At 44.0% G+C, this 19,064-nt stretch overlaps 1 protein-coding gene and 1 non-coding gene across 2 annotated transcripts in view; one reads left to right on the top strand and one right to left on the bottom strand.

Moving 5' to 3' along the window:
- Nucleotides 1–1,023: 1,023 nt before the first annotated feature.
- The window catches only part of SLC39A8 (solute carrier family 39 member 8), a 42,796-nt gene continuing 24,755 nt past the window's right edge, over nucleotides 1,024–19,064 (top strand). Inside the window, exons 1-3 of the mRNA XM_084855722.1 lie at nucleotides 1,024–1,461; nucleotides 14,618–14,783; nucleotides 18,758–18,927. Of these exons, the coding sequence (XP_084711848.1) occupies nucleotides 1,225–1,461; nucleotides 14,618–14,783; nucleotides 18,758–18,927 (573 nt within the window). The 5' untranslated portion in view covers nucleotides 1,024–1,224. The remainder of the gene's footprint in view (nucleotides 1,462–14,617; nucleotides 14,784–18,757; nucleotides 18,928–19,064) is intronic.
- Nucleotides 8,674–8,814, bottom strand: LOC146343759 (small nucleolar RNA SNORA79). The gene has a single exon (XR_014792742.1). It is a non-coding gene; the product is annotated as a small nucleolar RNA SNORA79 (small nucleolar RNA).

The raw sequence follows: 19,064 nt of genomic DNA, 5'->3' as shown, positions 1-19,064 counted from the left end.
GAAACATTTTATAAAGAATAAACATTGGTCTTAAAGCAACAGTATTACAGTATGTTCTTTAGGATCATTTGAAACATCACAATTTGAGCAAGCTTTCCATTTCATCAGAACTCTTCTTCAGGCTGCATGTTGAACAGAAACAAACAAAAAAGGGAGGAGGGAAAGGATGTTGGTGAGCTTGATGTAACTATCCGTTCTCTCTCCCCATCCTCCTTTTTGTTTTTTTGCTTCACATCTAGCCCAGGGATACAGAACCTCTTTCACCCTGAGAGCCTAATTCCATTTCGGAGAAGCTTTCGGGGTCACATGGTGGGTGGGGCTGAAAGCGCCCCCCCAATACCAAAAAGCACCAGCATATTTCAGTTTTAAAAATTTACTGCCAGTAACTATGCCTTAGGAGAAGCATTTCAACCTTTCAGAACGGGGAAATCCCCTGCAAAATCTAGGAAACCATGACATGATCGGTGGTTGGGGCAAAGGGTCATGATGGGGCACCCTCCTGGGGCCTGGCTTTGGCCCCAGGGGTGAGGTTCTGCACCCCTGATCTAGCCTAAAGAAGAAGAGTCCTGCTGAGCTTGAAAGCTTGCCTACTGCTCTGTCGGGCCCCAATACGTCCCCATCAAGGTAGCGCACTACGATTACTTTTGGATTTTCTTTGTCTTTTCGTCTGATGAGCCAAGGCAGCTACCCGGAGTTTTGTGCGTGTCTCCTTCTCCTAGCAAAAGAACTGGGAAACTCCACCCCAGATCGCGGCAGCTGCCCTGTCGAGCCTTCCTCCCCATTACCAGTCCCGCTTGCCCTAATCTGCCCATTTGCCTTCCCTCTGTTGCTATCGCAGGAGGAGGCTGCGCGCTTCTGGCACCCCGTTGCCTCTGGGGAAGACGCTCTCTCCCGCGCAGCGCCGAACTTTCCCTGCCGGCTCCCGATCTGCGAAAGGTCCGCGGGAAGCGCCCCCAACCCTGCCCCTGCCCTGCCCCGGAGGGGAGGGAAGAATAAGCGCGATAGCGGCCCGCGCAAGGAGCCAGAGCGCCTGAGGACGCCGGAGGCAGCGGACCAGACTGCCTCGTCGACTCCCGCCTGCCAGGAAGGCCCAAGCGCGCCCGCACCCTCGGCTCTGGCTTAACTCTTTCGTGCCTCTCTTCGAAGCTCGTCGCCTCGTCGCCTCTTCTCGCTCCAGCGGCGGGCAGGCAGGCAGGCGGGCAGGCGAGCCGTCGAACACCTCGGATGTCTCCCCTCGGCATGGCTCGGGCGCTCCTGGCCGCCGCGTTCGCTCTGGGACTCGTTGCCGCGCTCGACCCCATCCGGGCCGACGCAGCCTTCGCTCGGGACGTCTTGGCCGCCTTCGGAGGCAACCGGAGCCTCTCCGCCGGGCACATCAACCAAATGCTGCAAAAGCTGGGAGCCGCGCACCGGCTGGGGGACGCGCTGGCCGGACCGGGGGACGCGCTGCGCTATAACCAGGTAGGCGAGCCACGTTTTTCATTCTGGCCTCCCCGCTTCCCGCAGCGCGTTAAACCTGCCGAGCCCTTGGCGTCTTGCTGGTGTTTTCTCTTCTTCCCAGTTTACAGAGAGGGGAACTGAGGCTGAGAGAGTGACTGGATTAATAACAAATAAAGATAGCCGCCCTGGTCCACGAGAAAGAAAGAATACGGCCGAAATCCACATTCTTTATTAGGACCAACCGACATGCCCGAGAGCGTGTACAAGGTTTCACGTTTTCCAAGTTGGGGAAAATATCCCTTTGGCAGAGATTTTGGATTCCATCTTTTTTGAATCCACCGAAAATGTCTTTGGCAGAGATTCTGGAATCCACCTTTTTGAGGTCAGAAAAAGTCTTGGGGGAGTTTCACTGGGTCTGCAATTCGATTAAATACATATTAATCGATGAATGGTATAAGTTTTAGCAGGGTAATCTACCAATTAAATTTCCATGTCTCGCAACAATATTTCTGTAGTAGAACTAAGGCGTCTGTTTACAAATTCAAAGGCAAAGTGCAGCACAAATATAGATCAACTGTTTTAGTTGTTCAGGTAGTTCAGTGAATTAGCACAAGCTTATTACTTATTATTTGCAATATTGCTTGCATATCAGTTCTATGGTGATGGTGGTGGGGAGATTCTATGGTGGAGCGACTGCCATATCCAAAACCTTGCTGGCTTGTTGCAGCCAGGGACGAGAGGTGTGTGAAGTGGATCATTTTTTCTATTTTTCCCCCATTCATTTTCTTCTCCTGCCCCCCACCCCCGGATTGGAACAGGACAGAATTAGGTATGTCAGCTCTAGGGCCTGTTTTGTGGGCATATCAGGTAAACAAGGGGGTTACAGGATCATGTGGTTCTACGACCTCCCTGAGACCACCCACCACACCCCAGAACATCCCACCTCTGGTGGGACATTGCAGGCGGCAGACCTTTCTGCCACTGCATCAGGAGACCTCTGGTGCCAGAAGTGCTGCTGGCAGGCCTCCTCTTCTGACAGAGCAGCACTCCCCCCACATCAGGAGGGCCCTCAGTTGCCCACCCAGGGAGCATAGGCTTGTTTCCTGACTTCTTTTTTTTTTTAGATGGTGCACGTGTCCTAGAAGAAGAGGCATCACCTCCTGTCTGTGAAATAATGGAGAATTCTTCTTTTAAGATAGGGCTTGCCATCTGCAGTATTTCTAAGCAGTTGTATGAAAAATTATATATAAAACCTGCTGCAAAATTTATCGGATGCCCTGTTTTAGTTGATTAAGGGCACAATCCTAGGGATGTTTAGACAGAAAAAAGACCCAGCATGCTTAATGTTTTAAAAATTGATTCATCCAATCCAGCCTTCCCCAACCTGATGCTCTGCAGATGTTTTGGACTACAACTCCCATCATCCATTGCCATTTGCTGTGCTGGCAGGGGCTGATGGGTGTTGTCATCCCAAATGTCCAGAGGGCACCTGTTTGGGGAAGGCTGATCTGACCAATGAATCGATTAAAATTTGCAGCCTGAATTTTCACACCTAATGCTAAAAATGCCTTTGGGGTGTTTTCCAGCTGTTGGTGGACATATGTGTTAATGAGAGTGAGACAGTGGAACATTTTAAAATTGAATGGACTTTTTCTAGCCAAGGTGGGTTTTATATTATTACAGACCTAGTAAATGAAATGAAATGAAATTACAGGACAAGGAAATTATAGACCTAGGAAATAAAGAAGCACCTTGAATGCCGTGTGTGAAAAAGTACTTTATCCCCATATTCCACTTCTTAGGGCACAAACTCAAGACTTCTTATCACCCTCATGTCCTGCTTGTGGGCTTCCCAGAGGCATTTGTTTGGCCACTGTGGGAAACAAGGACTCTGGTCTAGATAGACCTGATCAAGAAGCGCCCTTCTTATGTTCTTATTGACATCTTGAGAATCAGCGAACTAAAATGGACAGGCATGGGCGAATTTAATTCAGGGGATCATTATATCTACTACTGTGGGCAAGAATCCCTTAGAAGAAATGGAGTAGCACTCATAGTCAACAAAAGGGTGGGAAAAGCAGTACTGGGGTACAATCTCAAAAACGATAGAATGATCTCAGTACAAATCCAAGGCAACCCATTCAACATCACAGTAGTTCAAGTCTATGCCCCAACCACTGAGGCCGAAGAAGCTGAGGTTGATCGGTTCTATGAAGACCTACAACACCTTCTAGAACTAACACCAAAAAAAGATGTCCTCTTCACCATAGGGGATTGGAATGCTAAAGTAGGAAGTCAAGAAATCACTGGGATAACAGGCAAGCATGGACTTGGTGTAAAAAATGAAGCAGGACAAAGGCTGTTAGAGTTTTGCCAAGAGAACACACTGATCATAATAAACACTCTTGTCCAACAGCACAAGAGGCGACTCTACACATGGACATCACCAGATGGTCAATATCGAAATCAGATGGATTATGTCCTTTGCAGCCAAAGATGGAGAAGCTCTATACAGTCAGTAAAAACAAGGCCTGGAGCTGACTGTGGCTCAGATCATGAGCTTCTTATTGCAAAATTTCAGCTTAAATTGAAGAACGTAGGGAAAACCACTGAAACATTCAGGTATGACCTAAATGATGAATCATACCATCATAAATCCCTTATGAATATACAGTGGAGGTGAGGAATAGATTTCAGGGATTAGACCTGATAGACAGAGTGCCTGAGGAACTATGGACGGAGGTCTGTAACATTGTTCAGGAGGCAGCAACGAAATCCATCCCAAAGAAAAAGAAATGCAAGAAAGCCAAGTGGCTGTCTGATGAGGCTTTACAAGTAGCTGAGGAAAGAAGGGAAGCGAAAAGCAAGGGAGAAAGGGGAAGATATACCCAACTGAATGCAGAGTTCCAGAGAATAGCAAGGAGAGACAAGAAGGCCTTCTTAAATGAACAATGCAAAGAAATCGAGGAAAACAACAGAATGGGAAAGACTAGAGATCTCTTCAAGAAAATTGGAGATCTCAAGGGAACGTTTTGTGCAAAGACGGGCATGATAAAGGACAAAGAAGGCAGGGACCTAACAGAAGCAGATGAGATTAAGAAGAGGTGGAAAGAATACACAGAAGAACTGTACAGGAAAGATCTTAATGTCCCTGATAGCTATGATAGTGCGGTCACTGAACTTGAGCCGGACATCCTCGAGAGTGAAGTCAAGTGGGCCTTAGGAAGCATTAGTAACAACAAAGCTAGCGGAGATGACAGTATTCCAGCTGAGCTATTTAAAATCCTAGAAGATGATGCTGTTGTGCTGCACTCAATATGCCAACAAATTTGGAACGCTCAACAGTGGCCACAAGACTGGAAAAGGTCAGTTTACATTCCAATTCCAAAGAAGGGCAACGCCAAAGAGTGTTCAGACTACTGCACAATTGCGCTCATTTCACATGCCAGCAAGGTGATGCTCAAAATCTTACAAGCTAGGCTTCAGCAGCATGTGAACCAAGAACTACCGGGAAGTACAAGCTGGGTTTCGAAGAGGCAGAGGAACTAGAGATCAAATTGCCAATATTCGCTGGATCATGGAGAAAGCAAGAGAATTCCAGAAAAACGTCTGCTTCATTGACTATGCTAAAGCCTTTGATTGTGTGGATCACAACAAACTGTGGCAAATTCTTAAAGAGATGGGAGTACCAGACCACCTTACCTGTCTCCTGAGAAACCTGTATGAGGGTCAAGAAGCAACAGTAAGATCCGGACATGGAACAACCGATTGGTTCAAAATTGGGAAAGGAGTACGACAAGGCTGTATATTGTCACCTTCCTTATTTAATTTATATGCAGAGTACATCATGAGAAACGTCGGGTTGGATGAATCACAGGTCAGAATTAAGATTGCTGGGATTGCATATCAACAACCTCCGATATGCAGACGACACCACCCTAATGGCAGAAAGTGAAGAGGATCTGAAGAGCCTCTTGTTGAGGGTGAAAGTGGAGACTGCAAAAGCTGGTTTGAAACTCAACACTGAAAAAACGAAGATCATGGCATCTGGCCCCATCATTTCCTGGCATATAGAATGGGAAGAAATGGAAGCAGTGACAGATTTTACTTTCTTGGGCTTGAAGATCACCGCAGTCGGTGACTGTAGCCATGAAATTAAAAGATGCTTGCTCCTTGGGAGGAAAGCTATGGGAAACCTAGACAGCATAGTAAGAAGCAGAGGCATCACCTTGCCAACAAAGGTCTGTATAATCAAAGCTATGGTTTTCCCAGTAGCAATGTATGGCTGTGAGAGCTGGACTATAAGGAAGACTGAGCGCCGAAGAATTGATGCTTTCTAACTGTGGTGCTGAAGAAGACTCTTACGAGTCCTCTGGACTGCAAGGAGGTCAAATCAGTCCATCCTAAAGGAAATCAACCCTGAGTGCTCATTGGAAGGACAGTTACTGAAGCTGAAGCTCAAATATTTTGGCCACCTAATGCGAAGAGAAAACTCTCTGGAAAAGACTCTGATGCTGGGAAAGATTGAAGGCAAAAGGAGAAGGGGACGGCAGGGGATGAGATGGCTAGATAGCATTACCGATGCAATGAATATGAACTCGAGCACACTCCGGGAGACGGCAGAGGATGAGATGGCTAGATAGCATCACCGATGCAATGAATATGAACTTGAGCACACTCCGGGAGAGAGCGGAGGACAGGAAGGCCTGGCGTGCTATGGTCCATGGGGTCACGAAATGTCAGACACGACTTAACGACTGAACAACAACAACAACAACAACAACAAAAGCACCTGTGAACCAGTTTGCCCATCTCATCTTTAGTGTGTTTAAAGGGTAGAATTCTACCCACTCCCATTTGAATGCATGTTAATGGGTAAAACACTGCATGTTTGAACAGCCCACTGTGATTTATTTAAGCCATGGTGGGCTGCAGTGTGAGCGGGTGGACATTTTGAATATTCAGTGCCCAGCCACAGCTTGTCATGTCGTGCAAACCCGGGGACCATGGATTATGTGAGAGTTAAACAATCCAGGGTTGTTTAATACCATGGTTCACACGACATGACAAGCTGTGGGTGAGCCATGAATATGGAAATCCCGCCTGTCACACGCTGCAGCCCACCGTGGTTTAAACAGCCCCCTGTGGGCTGTTTTGATCGTGTGAACCAGGTCACCATTAACCGAGTGCTGAATTGGGTAGAGGAGCTAGTCGTGTTACTACTGCTTTAGATCTATATAGCAGGGATGGGAGACCTCTTTTAGCCTGAGAGCCAAATTAAATTTTAGGGAAGTTCTCAGGGCTATATTCCAGTGAGGGGTGTGGCCAAAGGCAAAAACAGGCTGGACCAAAAATATATAAAAAATACGAGCATATTTTGGCTTAAAACTCATACTGCTAGTAACTAAGTCTTAGGAGAGGCATTTCAACCTTTTAGAAGGGGGAGAAAACTGCACAAAGCTGGGAAACTACTCAACAATAGGTGATCCAGGGAAAGGGGGTGGGGCCAAGGGAAGGGGGCATTGCCATCTGGGGAATGCTGGAGGGCCAGATTTGGCTCCTGGCCCTGTGGTTCCCCACCCCTGCTATATAGTATTGATAGTGTTCTAGGTACTGTATACTGCAGCTTTGCTCAACCTGAGGGCCTCCAGATGTTTTGGACTTCAACTCCCAGCAGCTCCAGCCAGAATGGGCAATGGTCAGAAATGCTGGGAGTTGTAGTCCAAAACATCTGGAGGGTACTATGTTGGGGAAGGCTGTTGCAGAACACAGCTATGACCAGGATTCCTTTGCTCTAGGGGGCTTGAAATGTACATTCTGCACCCTGGACATGGAAATGGGGCAAGAGGTCAGGGTCAGAGGCTAGTAGGGAGTTAGTAGTAGTGGAAGATGTACTCTGATCGTGCGTTATTATTATTATTATTATTATTATTAATAACAACAACAACAACATTTCTTTACCGCCCCATAGCCAAAGCTCTGTGGGCGGTTTACAGAAGTAGATGAAAGGTGCTGGTGTAAGTCCACGCTGTGTTCCAATGTGTACATTGTCGATTGTGGATGTGATGGGGTGTGACAGTGACCTTGAGCTCCTGTGAGCAAGGTCTGTTTGCATAGACACTGATATGTACAGGACCCAGGTAAGAGGTTCTGTGCATGGCAGAGGACAGCATGGGAGTCTTATTCTTGTTCTCGTGCCCTGCCTCCACACTGAGGCTTGGTGTGAACTGAACCTGCAGTTGGTCAGGAATCATAATGTTTAGAGCGGAAATGGAAGCCACAAAAAGTCTAAACTAACACGTTTCTGATGGCAAGAGCTTTTATAGGCATCATCAGATACACAGAGTGAACAACAAATAGTCTTGTTGAACCTTAAAGCTGCTTCCCCCAACATGGTGCCCTCCAGATGTGTTGGACTACAACTCCCAGCACTCCCCAGCCACTGAGGTCAGAGGGAAATGGCAGTAACATGTCAGTTAGAGTTTGAAGGTATGCAAAATAAGCGCAGTGGCCCTTTTGTAACATTAGTCATAGGTGAAAATGCAATTATCGTGTTATATATACCTTCAACTTGGGATAACATAATGCAACCTGATGAGTGGGCCAGAGTACAGAAAGCTTATTCCTGCTTTCCCATCTCCAGATGTTTTTGACTTCAAATCCCATCAGCCCCAGCCAGAATAGCCTATGCTCAGGAATGCTGGGAATTGTAGTTCAATACGTCTGCAGGGTGCCAAGTTGGGGAAGGCTGCCTTATGCCATAATACATTTGTATGTCTTTTAAGTGCCACCAGATGCATTGTTGTTTGTACTGCAATATAGACTTAACATGGCTGCTCTTCTGGAAATAAAGACTGTAGGTGTTGCTTTGGAAGGTGAGATTCAATGATAAAAGAATACATCCTCTCCCACACCCCGCCCTGAAAAACAAGTGTTACAATGGAGCCTTATATGTGTCAGCTCAAAAGTGAGTCCCACTGAGTTCAGTGGAGTTTACTCCTAGGTAAGTGATTATAGGACTACAGCCTTAGACATTTATAAATGTAAATTCAAGCCACCAGTGAAAAAAGCTCGACAAGCGTAGCTCAGTTTGTCCATGGAAGAACACTCATTTTGGCTCACATGCTCACATTCCAGGACCCACGTACCAGTTAAAAGATCCCAGTGAGGGAACAGTCGATATCTTCATACACTTCAGACTATGTTTTAAAAGCCTCATCTTTGTTCTTTTCAGGATATGTGACTTTGCAAAATTCAGTAGAGCCAACAGATGGTCAAACCATCTGAAGTCACCCTGAGTAAAGAAAGGCCAGCTTTAATATTCAATGACACAAAATCTCACTGTCCGAGACTTGTGACAGAAAGGAGCACATGCTGAAAGCAAACATGCCACACAATTTTCAATAAATTCAGTTCAGATAGCTCACACACTGGATCGTGCATGGTATGTTTACTTTCATTCAGACTGGCTTTCTGTTATTTTTGGCCAGGATTTAATTTAGATGAGGCTGCCAGAGGTCTGTGTGTATGTTGCAGAAACTTGGCTGGATAAAGCTTTGGGTTCAAATTCTTTGTTCTGAATGAGCCAGTACATCTTCAGTGCTAAACCAAACAGTGCTAAATATGGCTGATCTATGCTTGGGGGTGCTTCCAGGCGATGGCTCCTAGCACTACCAGTTGGAAGACATTGTGCAGCTCTTTGGTCTTTCATTCCTTATGGTAAGAAAAAAGGCAGAAGTGGTGGGAAAACATGGGAGGATTGGAAAAGGAAAATGACGACGTCTGGATTCCCTGTAAAATTCCATGAACAAAGCAGGATGATTGAGTGATGAAAGCTTCATCTGGTCATACCCTGGATCTCCCAACATGTTTTTTAACTGCATGAAGTTTTTTGGCTGGAGCAGTGGTGGTAGGAGGGGTGTCTAACCCCTCATCATCTCCCCCCCCCCCCGTTGCTGTTTGCCTCATGGGACAAAAGGTGCTGGTACCTATATTTTTCTACCATAGGGTAAACAACAGCTTGGAGGGGGTGGATTATGACTGAGGAAAGGTTAATACCCTCTTTCCCCTGCTCAGTGTGTGTGTGTGTGTGTGTGTGTGTGTGAAATCCATGGCTGCAATTCAGTAGAAAGAAAGAAAGAGGAAGGAAGGAAGGAAGGAAGGAAGGCGAAAGGAGAGAGAAATCCAGTCACGGATTTTCTATGTAATATGTAGTTAATTGCTATGCTAAAGACCAGAGAGTTGCAGTTGATGGAGGGGAGACAGGAGGGGAGAGAAGATCATGACCACAATATGATGTGTAAAAAATAATATCAAGTATTCTGTAACTCATGCATATGACCTGTGTATAGCAACGTATTCCATCTAATTTTCTCCTGTGACATAAAAGATGGTCTTTCATCTACTGAGAAAGAACTTCCCCCATATCTGAACTGAATCTTAAATAAAGGAAGTAAGAAAACTTCCATTTAGGGTGCTTACAGCATACCCCTATACATACCTACTTGGAAGCAAGTCCCATTGCGTTCAGTGGGGCTTATTCCCAGGGAAGGGTGTATAGCAGTCTTCCCCAACTTTGTGCCTTCCAGATCTATTGGATTACAACTCCCATTATCACCAGACAACATGGCCATTGGCTAGGGATAATGGGAGCTGTAGTCAAACACATCTGGATGGAACCAGGTTGGGGAAGGCTGGTGTATATAATTTCAGCTTTATTCCTTTTTAAAGTATTGCAGAAAGGCTAGGACTTTTATTAGCTTACTGCTCTTTCTTTACCTTTGTGATCTCCACTGAACTGAACATTCCCCCTTCCATACATTTTAGGTTGTAAACCAGCCCTTTCCAACCTAGTGCCCTTCAGATGTGTTGGACTCCAACTTCCATGAGTCCCAGCCAGCATGGTCAGTAGTCAAGAATCCTGGGACTTGTAGTCCAAAACATCTGGAGGGCACCAGGTGAGAAGATGCTGCTGTAAACCATTGTTTACATAACAGGCTATGCAGCATCTGTGAAGTACAGTGGCAAGTGATGGTATCAGTATTGCTGACTCAACACATATCACTTTACATAGAAGCCATATTCCACATTAAAAAGGGCGTAGCAAACATCAGAAGGTGAGTGGCGAAAGTCAGAGCTGACATATTATGAAATATTGCTACGTAGACATAGTTAAGCAAACCATTGCTTTTGGAAATAGTCACCAGATCCGTCATATAAACATCCACCCAGCTGAATAGCAACTATCACCAGGTGAACAAAAAAGAAAACTTACTGAAAGTTGTTTTTATGTGTGGGGACAAGCAGGCTAGTAACTTTCACAGACTTAAGCTTAATTTTGCCATGTAGCAGAAGGTGGTAGTAGAATGATGAGATGGTAAAGTGGACTGTACTACTTTAGATTGCTGGGGTCAGGGAAGAGGTTTGCCATTTTTCAGGTGGCAGCAGCAGCACTGGTGAGCAGAGAGAGAGGAGGACTCCAATCAGTGCCTGGAGGGAGCTGGCATTTAAATTTCCCACAGTGCCCTTAATGTAGCACTGCTCTGAGTCACTGTGGGAAATTAAAATGGCAGCTCCCAAACTAAGCCACACAGAGCAGGGCGGGCAATGTTAGGTGTCAGTGCTGGCGGGCCTGCCAGTAAACAGCAACCCTTGCTAGTGGGCATTTGTTGTAGGTCAGGGACGGTTCACGTAGCATTTTGCAGATGTGCTGCTGATGAAAAAACCCCCTAACGTTTCTGATATTTGTCAGCAGCGTACTTATACTGAACATTTTATTTGATTTATTGACCCTCCAGTATAAGTATGATCAAGTCGGCTCACGACAATAAAATAATACAAAACTTAAAGATTAAATCAGAAATAAAATTTGTAGCAGGAGATTTGGAAACCCCATGGCCTCCTCTTAGAGACCTGACAGGCGCCTACGGTGTAGGTGTTCTGGTTAGTTAAAACTGTACCTATTCATCCAGGCAGTTCCAGACACTGACCGGCTCTGTTGAGTTTTGGATATTTTGTTGTATGTTTATTATTATTTTCTTTATTGTATCATTTTTATTTTGTATACCACCTTGTTTATGCTGATGAAATGTGGTCTTTCATGGTGGGATGTGGTCTATAAATTAAATAATGAAATAATAACGTAAACCCATGATACATCCAAGCCTTCCATGAAACCACCAATGAAAGTATAAAAAAAATCAAGATCCACAGTTGGGCAATGCTTTTATTGGGACCAACCTAAATTGCAAAAAATCCACAAAAATATGAAAGGGTTTTTTTTTTGTGGTGGAATTTTTGTTGGTCCTAATAAAGGTATTGCCAAATTGCGGGTCTTAGATTTTCCCTCCTCATGGACGAGCACAGCTATCTTTGTGTTTTGTATGTGCAATGAAAGTATGCAAATCTGATACTGGCTCATCTGCCCCAGTGTGTAATATGATTGAAACACTGAGCAAAGGCTTTATCACAGTCCAGGGACATGATAATTGCTCCTTTGTTACTTTAAAAAAAAAATTGTGAGACTTCCGTGTCAACCTACAAATAGATTTATTGAGTATGTAAATTTCCTAGTGGTTGTGTTGAACAGAGGGGCATTTCACAGATCATATTGGAGCTATTTTATAAGTCTGAGGATTCATGAAAATGACTTAATTGTATCCCAACTTTTCTCGAAGGAGCTCAAGCTGACATTATTATCATTATTCTTCTATTTATATTCTACTTTTTTGTGTAAGTACACCCAGTGGTTAACAGAGCATAAACCATAAACCAACACAATTACAGTTTATACGTTTTAATTATATTTTTAAAAATATTTTATCCCACTTTTCCATAAAATGGTCAAGGCAGTTTATGATAATGTGATTTAAAACCATATCATCAGTCATGTAATATATTATCAATGTGGTTCAGTTGCATTGTCAAATAACTAATAACTAAACAGGACAGTAAAATGGCAGCAATGAGAATGGATGAAACAGAATGGACACCTTTAGTAGAACAGATTCCACCTCCCTTCTGCAGTCCCTCACATGACACCCCACTCCAGGGGGTTGAGGGACATTCTGGAGCAGATTTGGGGGATGTAGAGGGGGAGGAGATGGAGGGGAAGCCCCACTGTGCAGGTGGATGTTTGTTCATGGGATGTTGCCTGTCGCCCATTGAACATAATGATCTTAAAGCAGCAGACTGTTAAATGTTAAAAGCTTGCTGAAATAAAAGCTTTTTTTGCAACACATCTAACAACAGAGTAGAGGAAGCCAGATGCATATCTCCAGGGATCACCTTCCAGAGTTTTGGTGCTGCCAGCAAGGGCTGCTGTAATCTCCCCCGCAACCATGCACAAGCAGCCAGGTTGTGGCTCAGTCCATGAGCACCACCAGAAAGAGGTGAAGAGAAAGAAAGAGAGGGAAAGAGAATAACAGAGAATAGGGGAAAAAGGAAATGGAATAGAAAGAGGAAGGCAAACAGACAAGAAAGAAGGAAAGATTACAGTGAAAGAACAAAACAAAAAGAGCTAGTAAGGAAGGAAAGGAAAAGAAAAAAAGAAAGAAAGAATTTGAAGGTGCCTTGAGAAAAATGTTAGAGTGAGGATTTCCCCCTCCCTAAATGTACTAATTATCCTATTTGTACAGTTCAAGGTGATGAAACTTATAAACCCCTCATGGCTTAGGATCCAGGTACCTGAAGGAACACCTGCTTCTACATCAATCTGCCTGTAGACTGCTGATGTACTCCTCCAGGTGCCCCCACTAGCAGAGGTCAGGGAATGGTCTTGTACAATAATCGGATTTATATGGCTTCAAATTTTAAATATGAAACGATATGGTAGCCATATAAATTGTGAATATGTTAGCTTTAACATTAGAACAATGGAAACGGGAGTATTTTAAACTGACACCTCAGACTTACGCAGGTGACCTAAACCTGTTTCAAAGATTACACAATTACTGCTTGAACGCTTTAAAATTATACTGAATATATTTAGAAATTTCATAATAATAAACGTGTCGAGAGTCAGGTTTTACAGGAAGAGTCTTGTTCTGTTTACATAACGCTTCAGATTAAAAACCACCAAGAGTCTTCATGAAGTCTTATTTGACTTTCTATAAATAGTGCTGTTGAAGAAATGTATTTCTTCATCAATATTTTAGTGAAACTTTGTCTCCAGGAAAACGAAATACTCAAAAGGCCTATTGATGGAAAGAGCTCAGGCTTCCAACCACAGCTTTATGGTAAACACTTGAATTTGTGTAAAATATTTCAGAACAGTATGTGACTTTGCTTCCTTCTTACTCATGAGCTTTTGGATTGCCAGGTGGTCAACCTGGTGCCCTCCATATGTTTTGGACTACAACTCCCATAAGCCCCAGCCAGCATGGCCAATAGTCAGGGATTATGGGGGATGTAGTCCCAAACATATAGAGGGCACCAGGTTGACCATCCTAATGCAATCCATGTGCAGAAATAGTTTCAAGATCTACAGGGCCAGTTGTATGTACAAAAACATCTGCTGAGCACAGGAGAAAAAAAAAAAAGACTGCATCCAGCAGTGAAATTATCCATGTGTAATTTCATGACTTCATAGGAATCCTCAAGTGGCAATGATGTGCATGCAGCCTTCTGATGTTTCTATAGCTTTTTGGACTGGGGCAATGTACTTTAGCAGGTAATGGTCTTGTGAAAGCAGGAACAAAGCATGATAGGAGAACCTGCACTAACCATGTATTCTGGTACCTTGATTCTCCACATCTCCACGCATAAGGAAAGAAGGGCAGTGTAGACTGAGATCAGGTGAAGTCTGCCTTGTAAGCATGAGATGCACTGAAATCTATTGTTGGATGTCCAAAATATTTCCCAGGCTGCTCTTAAGGTTAGTTTTAACCTTAGCTAGGGCTAGTCTGTGGTTGGCATCTAACCAAGCCTCTGTGTCCTTCCAGTTTAATTCCCCTTTGTTTTTTTTTCCTTTGTGAAGGAAGAGGAGGATGAAGATGGATCTTCTCAACCTTAGTGAAGATCTATTTCCCCTAGATGCCCTCCCAAACACCATCTTACTTCATCCAGTCAATCTAGTTTTTCTTTGAAACATGAACCATCACAGTCTTTTGCAGTGAAATCTCTCTGCTACTGGCATCTTCATTTCCTTTCTCAACACAAGCTTCTCATTCTTTTTCAGTGCATGTCCGCTGAAGACATCTTTTCTCTGCATGGAATGTCAAACAACAGCAAGATAACAGAGTCTGGCTTCTCCACAATATGTCCTGCTGTCTTCCAACAGCTGATTTTCCACCCTTGTGAAAAATCCATATCCAAAGGAAATTCCAAACCATCAACCACAGAAGGTAGTTCTCATTAATACTGGTATAGCCATGAAATTAATTTTGTCCTGCTATGTATGTATTTTCATCATTCTGTGGATCAATATTGTTCTGTACAGTGGGGCCTCATGCTGTGGTTTTTCTGGTGGGCTACCAGCTTTCACCATTGAGTACTGTTGTATGGATCAGGGGACATAGGAAGCTGCCTTATACAAGGTCAGACTAATTATTATTTAGTCCAGTATCGTCTGCTCTGGATGGAAGTGGCTCCCAAGGGTCCCGGGGAGAGGCCTTTCCCTTCACTTGCTACCTAATCCTTTTAACTGGAGATGCCAAGGATTGGACCTGGGACCTTTTACTGCAAAGCAATCTGATGCCATTACAAGAGAGTGTGGCTGCTAATTCTGCAACATGCAGACACCTGGCTGCTGAGTGCTGCTGCATAGAGGAGGGGAACCTGATGCCATTGCAGGAGGACAGACATCAGGTTGCTGCAGAAGTGTTGGAGCTGCTACTTCAGCACCTGGCTTCTGAATGGATGGCATTGCCCAGCACAGGATCCTGACATAATAACCTATAAGAAGAGCCATGCTGAATCAGACCAGATACCTGTCTAATCTAGCATTCTGTTCCCACAGTGGCCAACCAGATGCCTACGAGAAGCCCACAATTGGGAGATGAGTACAATAGCACCCTTCCGCCTGTGTTCCCCAGCAGCTGGCATACAGAGGCATACTGCCTTCAATACTGGAAATAATATAGCCATCATGACTGGTAGCCACTGATGGCCTTATTGTTCATGGCAATCAAAGTTGGTGGCTGTCCATGTTGGTGGTCATCACTACATCTTGTGGTAGCAGATTGCATAGTTTAATTATGCACTGTGTGAAGAAGTACGTCCCTTTATCTGTCCTGAGTCTCCCACCATGCAGCTTTATGGGTGACCCCAGGTTCTAGTATTATGGGAGAGGGAGAAAAATGTCTTCCTGTACACTTTCTCCACACCATCATTTTGTACATCCCTATCATGTCTCCTCTTACTCTCCTTTTTTCTAAGCAAAACGGTCCCACACCCACTTTGGGCTCTGCTACCATTCAGCAGCTGCGTTCCTGCATGTTGCTGAAGGAGCAGCATCCATGTCTCCACTGTTGCTTCATGATACCTTCCTATAACGGCATTGTATCTCCTTCCTCTATGTCTTGGTGCTCAGTGGAAGAAGGAGTACTGCCACGTGAGCTGCCATAGGTTACAAGACAATCATGTCAAAAAATGAATTGTCCTTTGGATCAAACACTGAAGGCCCAGTCTCTTCAACTCAAGCAACCAGGTGCCTGTTAGGAAGGGGAAAGAAGCCTTAAAGCAGGCCATTAACAAAGAAATAGCCCAGAAGAAAATCTCGATGGGAGATCAATTTATGCCTTGAAACATGAATATTCCAGTTCATAGACTGGCAGCATCACACTGGAGCTTGCCATAGGGTAGAATTATGTCGCTATTGTTATGAACGCACGCTTTTTTAAAATTCTGTATTCATCCAGAATAATGATTCTGTATTCAGAATTACTAATGTGGTTTAGAATCGGTTCCTTATTTGTAATGATACATTGAAAGAAGTGGAGGTGGGGGACGGGGATCAACCCTAAATACAATGACGTGGTCAATGATCTTATGTTTCTCTCACACGAGGTGAAGTCATCTTACTGGCTAATAATACACCGGATTTGTTGTGGCTTGCTGAACTATAATTGGCCTGTAATCCTAATGCATGCTGGATCTTTTCTCGTGATTCACATCCACATAGATTTCCATTATGACAATGTTCTAATTTTGAAGTGCTGTGAATCTGTCCAAAATAACAGATTCACAGGCAAAAATGTCAACTGGACACAGGTATTCATGAATGGCAGTTGTTTTATTTTGCTGGTTGGCTCTGATTAAAGTTATTAGGGTAGTTATTGATTATAGTAGTTTTCCCCAGCCCAGCCTGGTGCCCTCCAGATATTTTGGGTGTCAATTTCCATCGGCCCCAGCCAGCATAGTCAATGGTCAGGAATGCTCGGAGTTGAAATCCAAAATAACTGGAGAGGACCAGGAAGGGGACAGCTACATTATAGTTTTTCAGAAAATCAATGGTAGTTTAATGAACACTGTAGTTGCTTGTGGGGACAATGGTCATTTCTTCCCTGTCTCTGCAAAATCTGTTTGACCAGTGACCGCAGGTGGGATAGGAAAAATGAACATGGGTGCAGAAATGTAAGGACAGTGCTACTACACTGCTTCCAATAGTCTGAAAAACTATTGTTTATCAGTATTAAATTTGGATTGCATTTATTAAATCATTCACTGGAGCATCCTGGCAGTGGAGACCCTTTAAAAAAAAAAATAGATCCCCAACACTACTTGCTGTAAACAACAAGCAAGTGGTTATTACATTTTGCTAGAAAATCTTTGCACACTTGCTCCTTTTAAAGAGGCATGCACTTCATATGCCATGGAGTCCTATGCATATTTACTTGGATGAAAATCCCATTGAATTAAATGGAGCTTACTCCTCAGTAACTGCATTTTCACTCAAATAGCGTCCACTGTATCTCATGCAATTTCATTATCTCTCATGACGTCTCATGGCATTTCCTCCTGGTTTTTCGTTCATCTTTTTGAGAGCCAAACTAATTATGTAGTCATGTAGTTTGTCCACCCATGATTAAATTTTCTTTAACTCCGGGGGGTGGGGGAGGGGGTGCTAGATTGGGACTGTGGCAAGGGTGTGTGTAGCTTTAACCCTTTTCTCCACTGTGGTCCTGATTGGATCCCCCCCCATGTCTGCAATTTGCAATAGCTGGACACCTCCTGTTGGTGGTGATGGGAGTTTTCTTTCCATTGGAAATAGCAGGCATGGGTGGGTGGGTAGGAGTCTGCTCAGGACTGTGCTGGGAGCAAAGGGTTAAAGCCTCCCTCCCGACATGATATGGTACTGATGGTTTGCCTTCCCCCACACCAGCTATTGGTGAAAGAAAAATAAACTACACAGGGGTAAACGGTGTGACCAGTATCATGTTTAGTTTGGCCCTCAGCTTCTGGGTTAAGTTGTCACCATATCTATGTGTTCTAGTTTGGTCACAGTTCTTCGAACATTGTGCTGCTTCTGATTGTCCTTAGACAAATTTAGCTCTTGGGAAATGTGGTGCAATGCATGATAGCATGTGGAAAGATTTTGCTTTATATTTTAATTTGAGGTAGAACATGATGCCCTATGGTCTTAGGGTGCAAAATGTGAATATGGCTTCAGTCACAAATGTAATCCCGTTAGTATCTTGTAATAGGTGTCCTGTATTGTTTAACGCATATAATGGGGCTGTTCCTATGGCTTATAATATGTTGTTTCTAGTTGAAATTGCTGCAATAAATCCTGTTATTTTGCAATGAGAGAACTATACCAAGGGGCTATTTCTGGTCTTTTCCAGTTAGCGCATTTTAAAATAATTGGCATAAACATCATTTCCTTATCCTGGTTTATGATGTTAGTATCTCAAATCAGTCAATCCTAAAGGAAACCAACCCTGAATGCTCATTGGAAGGACAGATACTGGAGCTGAAGCTCAAATATTTTGGCCACCTAACGCGAAGAGAAAACTCCCTGGAAAAGACCCTGATGCTGGGAAAGATTGAAGGCAAAAGGAGAAGGGGACGGCAGAGGATGAGATGGCTAGATAGCATCACCGATGCAATGAATATGAACTTGAGCACACTCTGGGAGAGAGCGGAGGACAGGAAGGCCTGGCATGCTATGGTCCATGGGGTCATGAAGAGTCGGACACGACTTAACGACTGAACAACAAATCTCTAGAATATTATGTTCCGATTTCAGCCATTCTGTAACTATAGCAGTGAACTTTTTCCTGTGAGATGAGTTCACTATCAAATGAATAAACCAACAAAAAGCACTGGGCTATTTTAACATATCTAATATTTTGACATTGTTTTTCTCTCTTTACAGTCTGGGGCTACGGTTTCCTAGCTGTGACTATAATCAACTTTGCTGCACTGCTTGGATTGGTTTTAACTCCTCTTTTAAAGAAGGACTATTTCCCAAAGATTTTAACCTACTTCGTGGGCTTGGCCATTGGAACCCTCTTTTCCAATGCAATTTTTCAGCTTATTCCAGAGGTAAGGAAGAAAGTGGTGAAGAGGGAAGAAAGGTGGTAGAACTGGGAATATGATCCTACTGTAAGCTTTCCCTTGAGCAAGGCTGAAATGCACATCACCAGAAGGTTGTTTTTGAGCTATTACAATCCTGTACTGAT

Source organism: Heloderma suspectum, chromosome 5 (genome assembly GCF_057233095.1).
Source record: "Heloderma suspectum isolate Gila_16-S chromosome 5, 16-S_ref, whole genome shotgun sequence".
Lineage (NCBI taxonomy): Eukaryota > Metazoa > Chordata > Lepidosauria > Squamata > Helodermatidae > Heloderma > Heloderma suspectum.
Note: the sequence above shows the minus strand (reverse complement) of the source record. Positions and strands in the feature narration are given on the sequence as shown.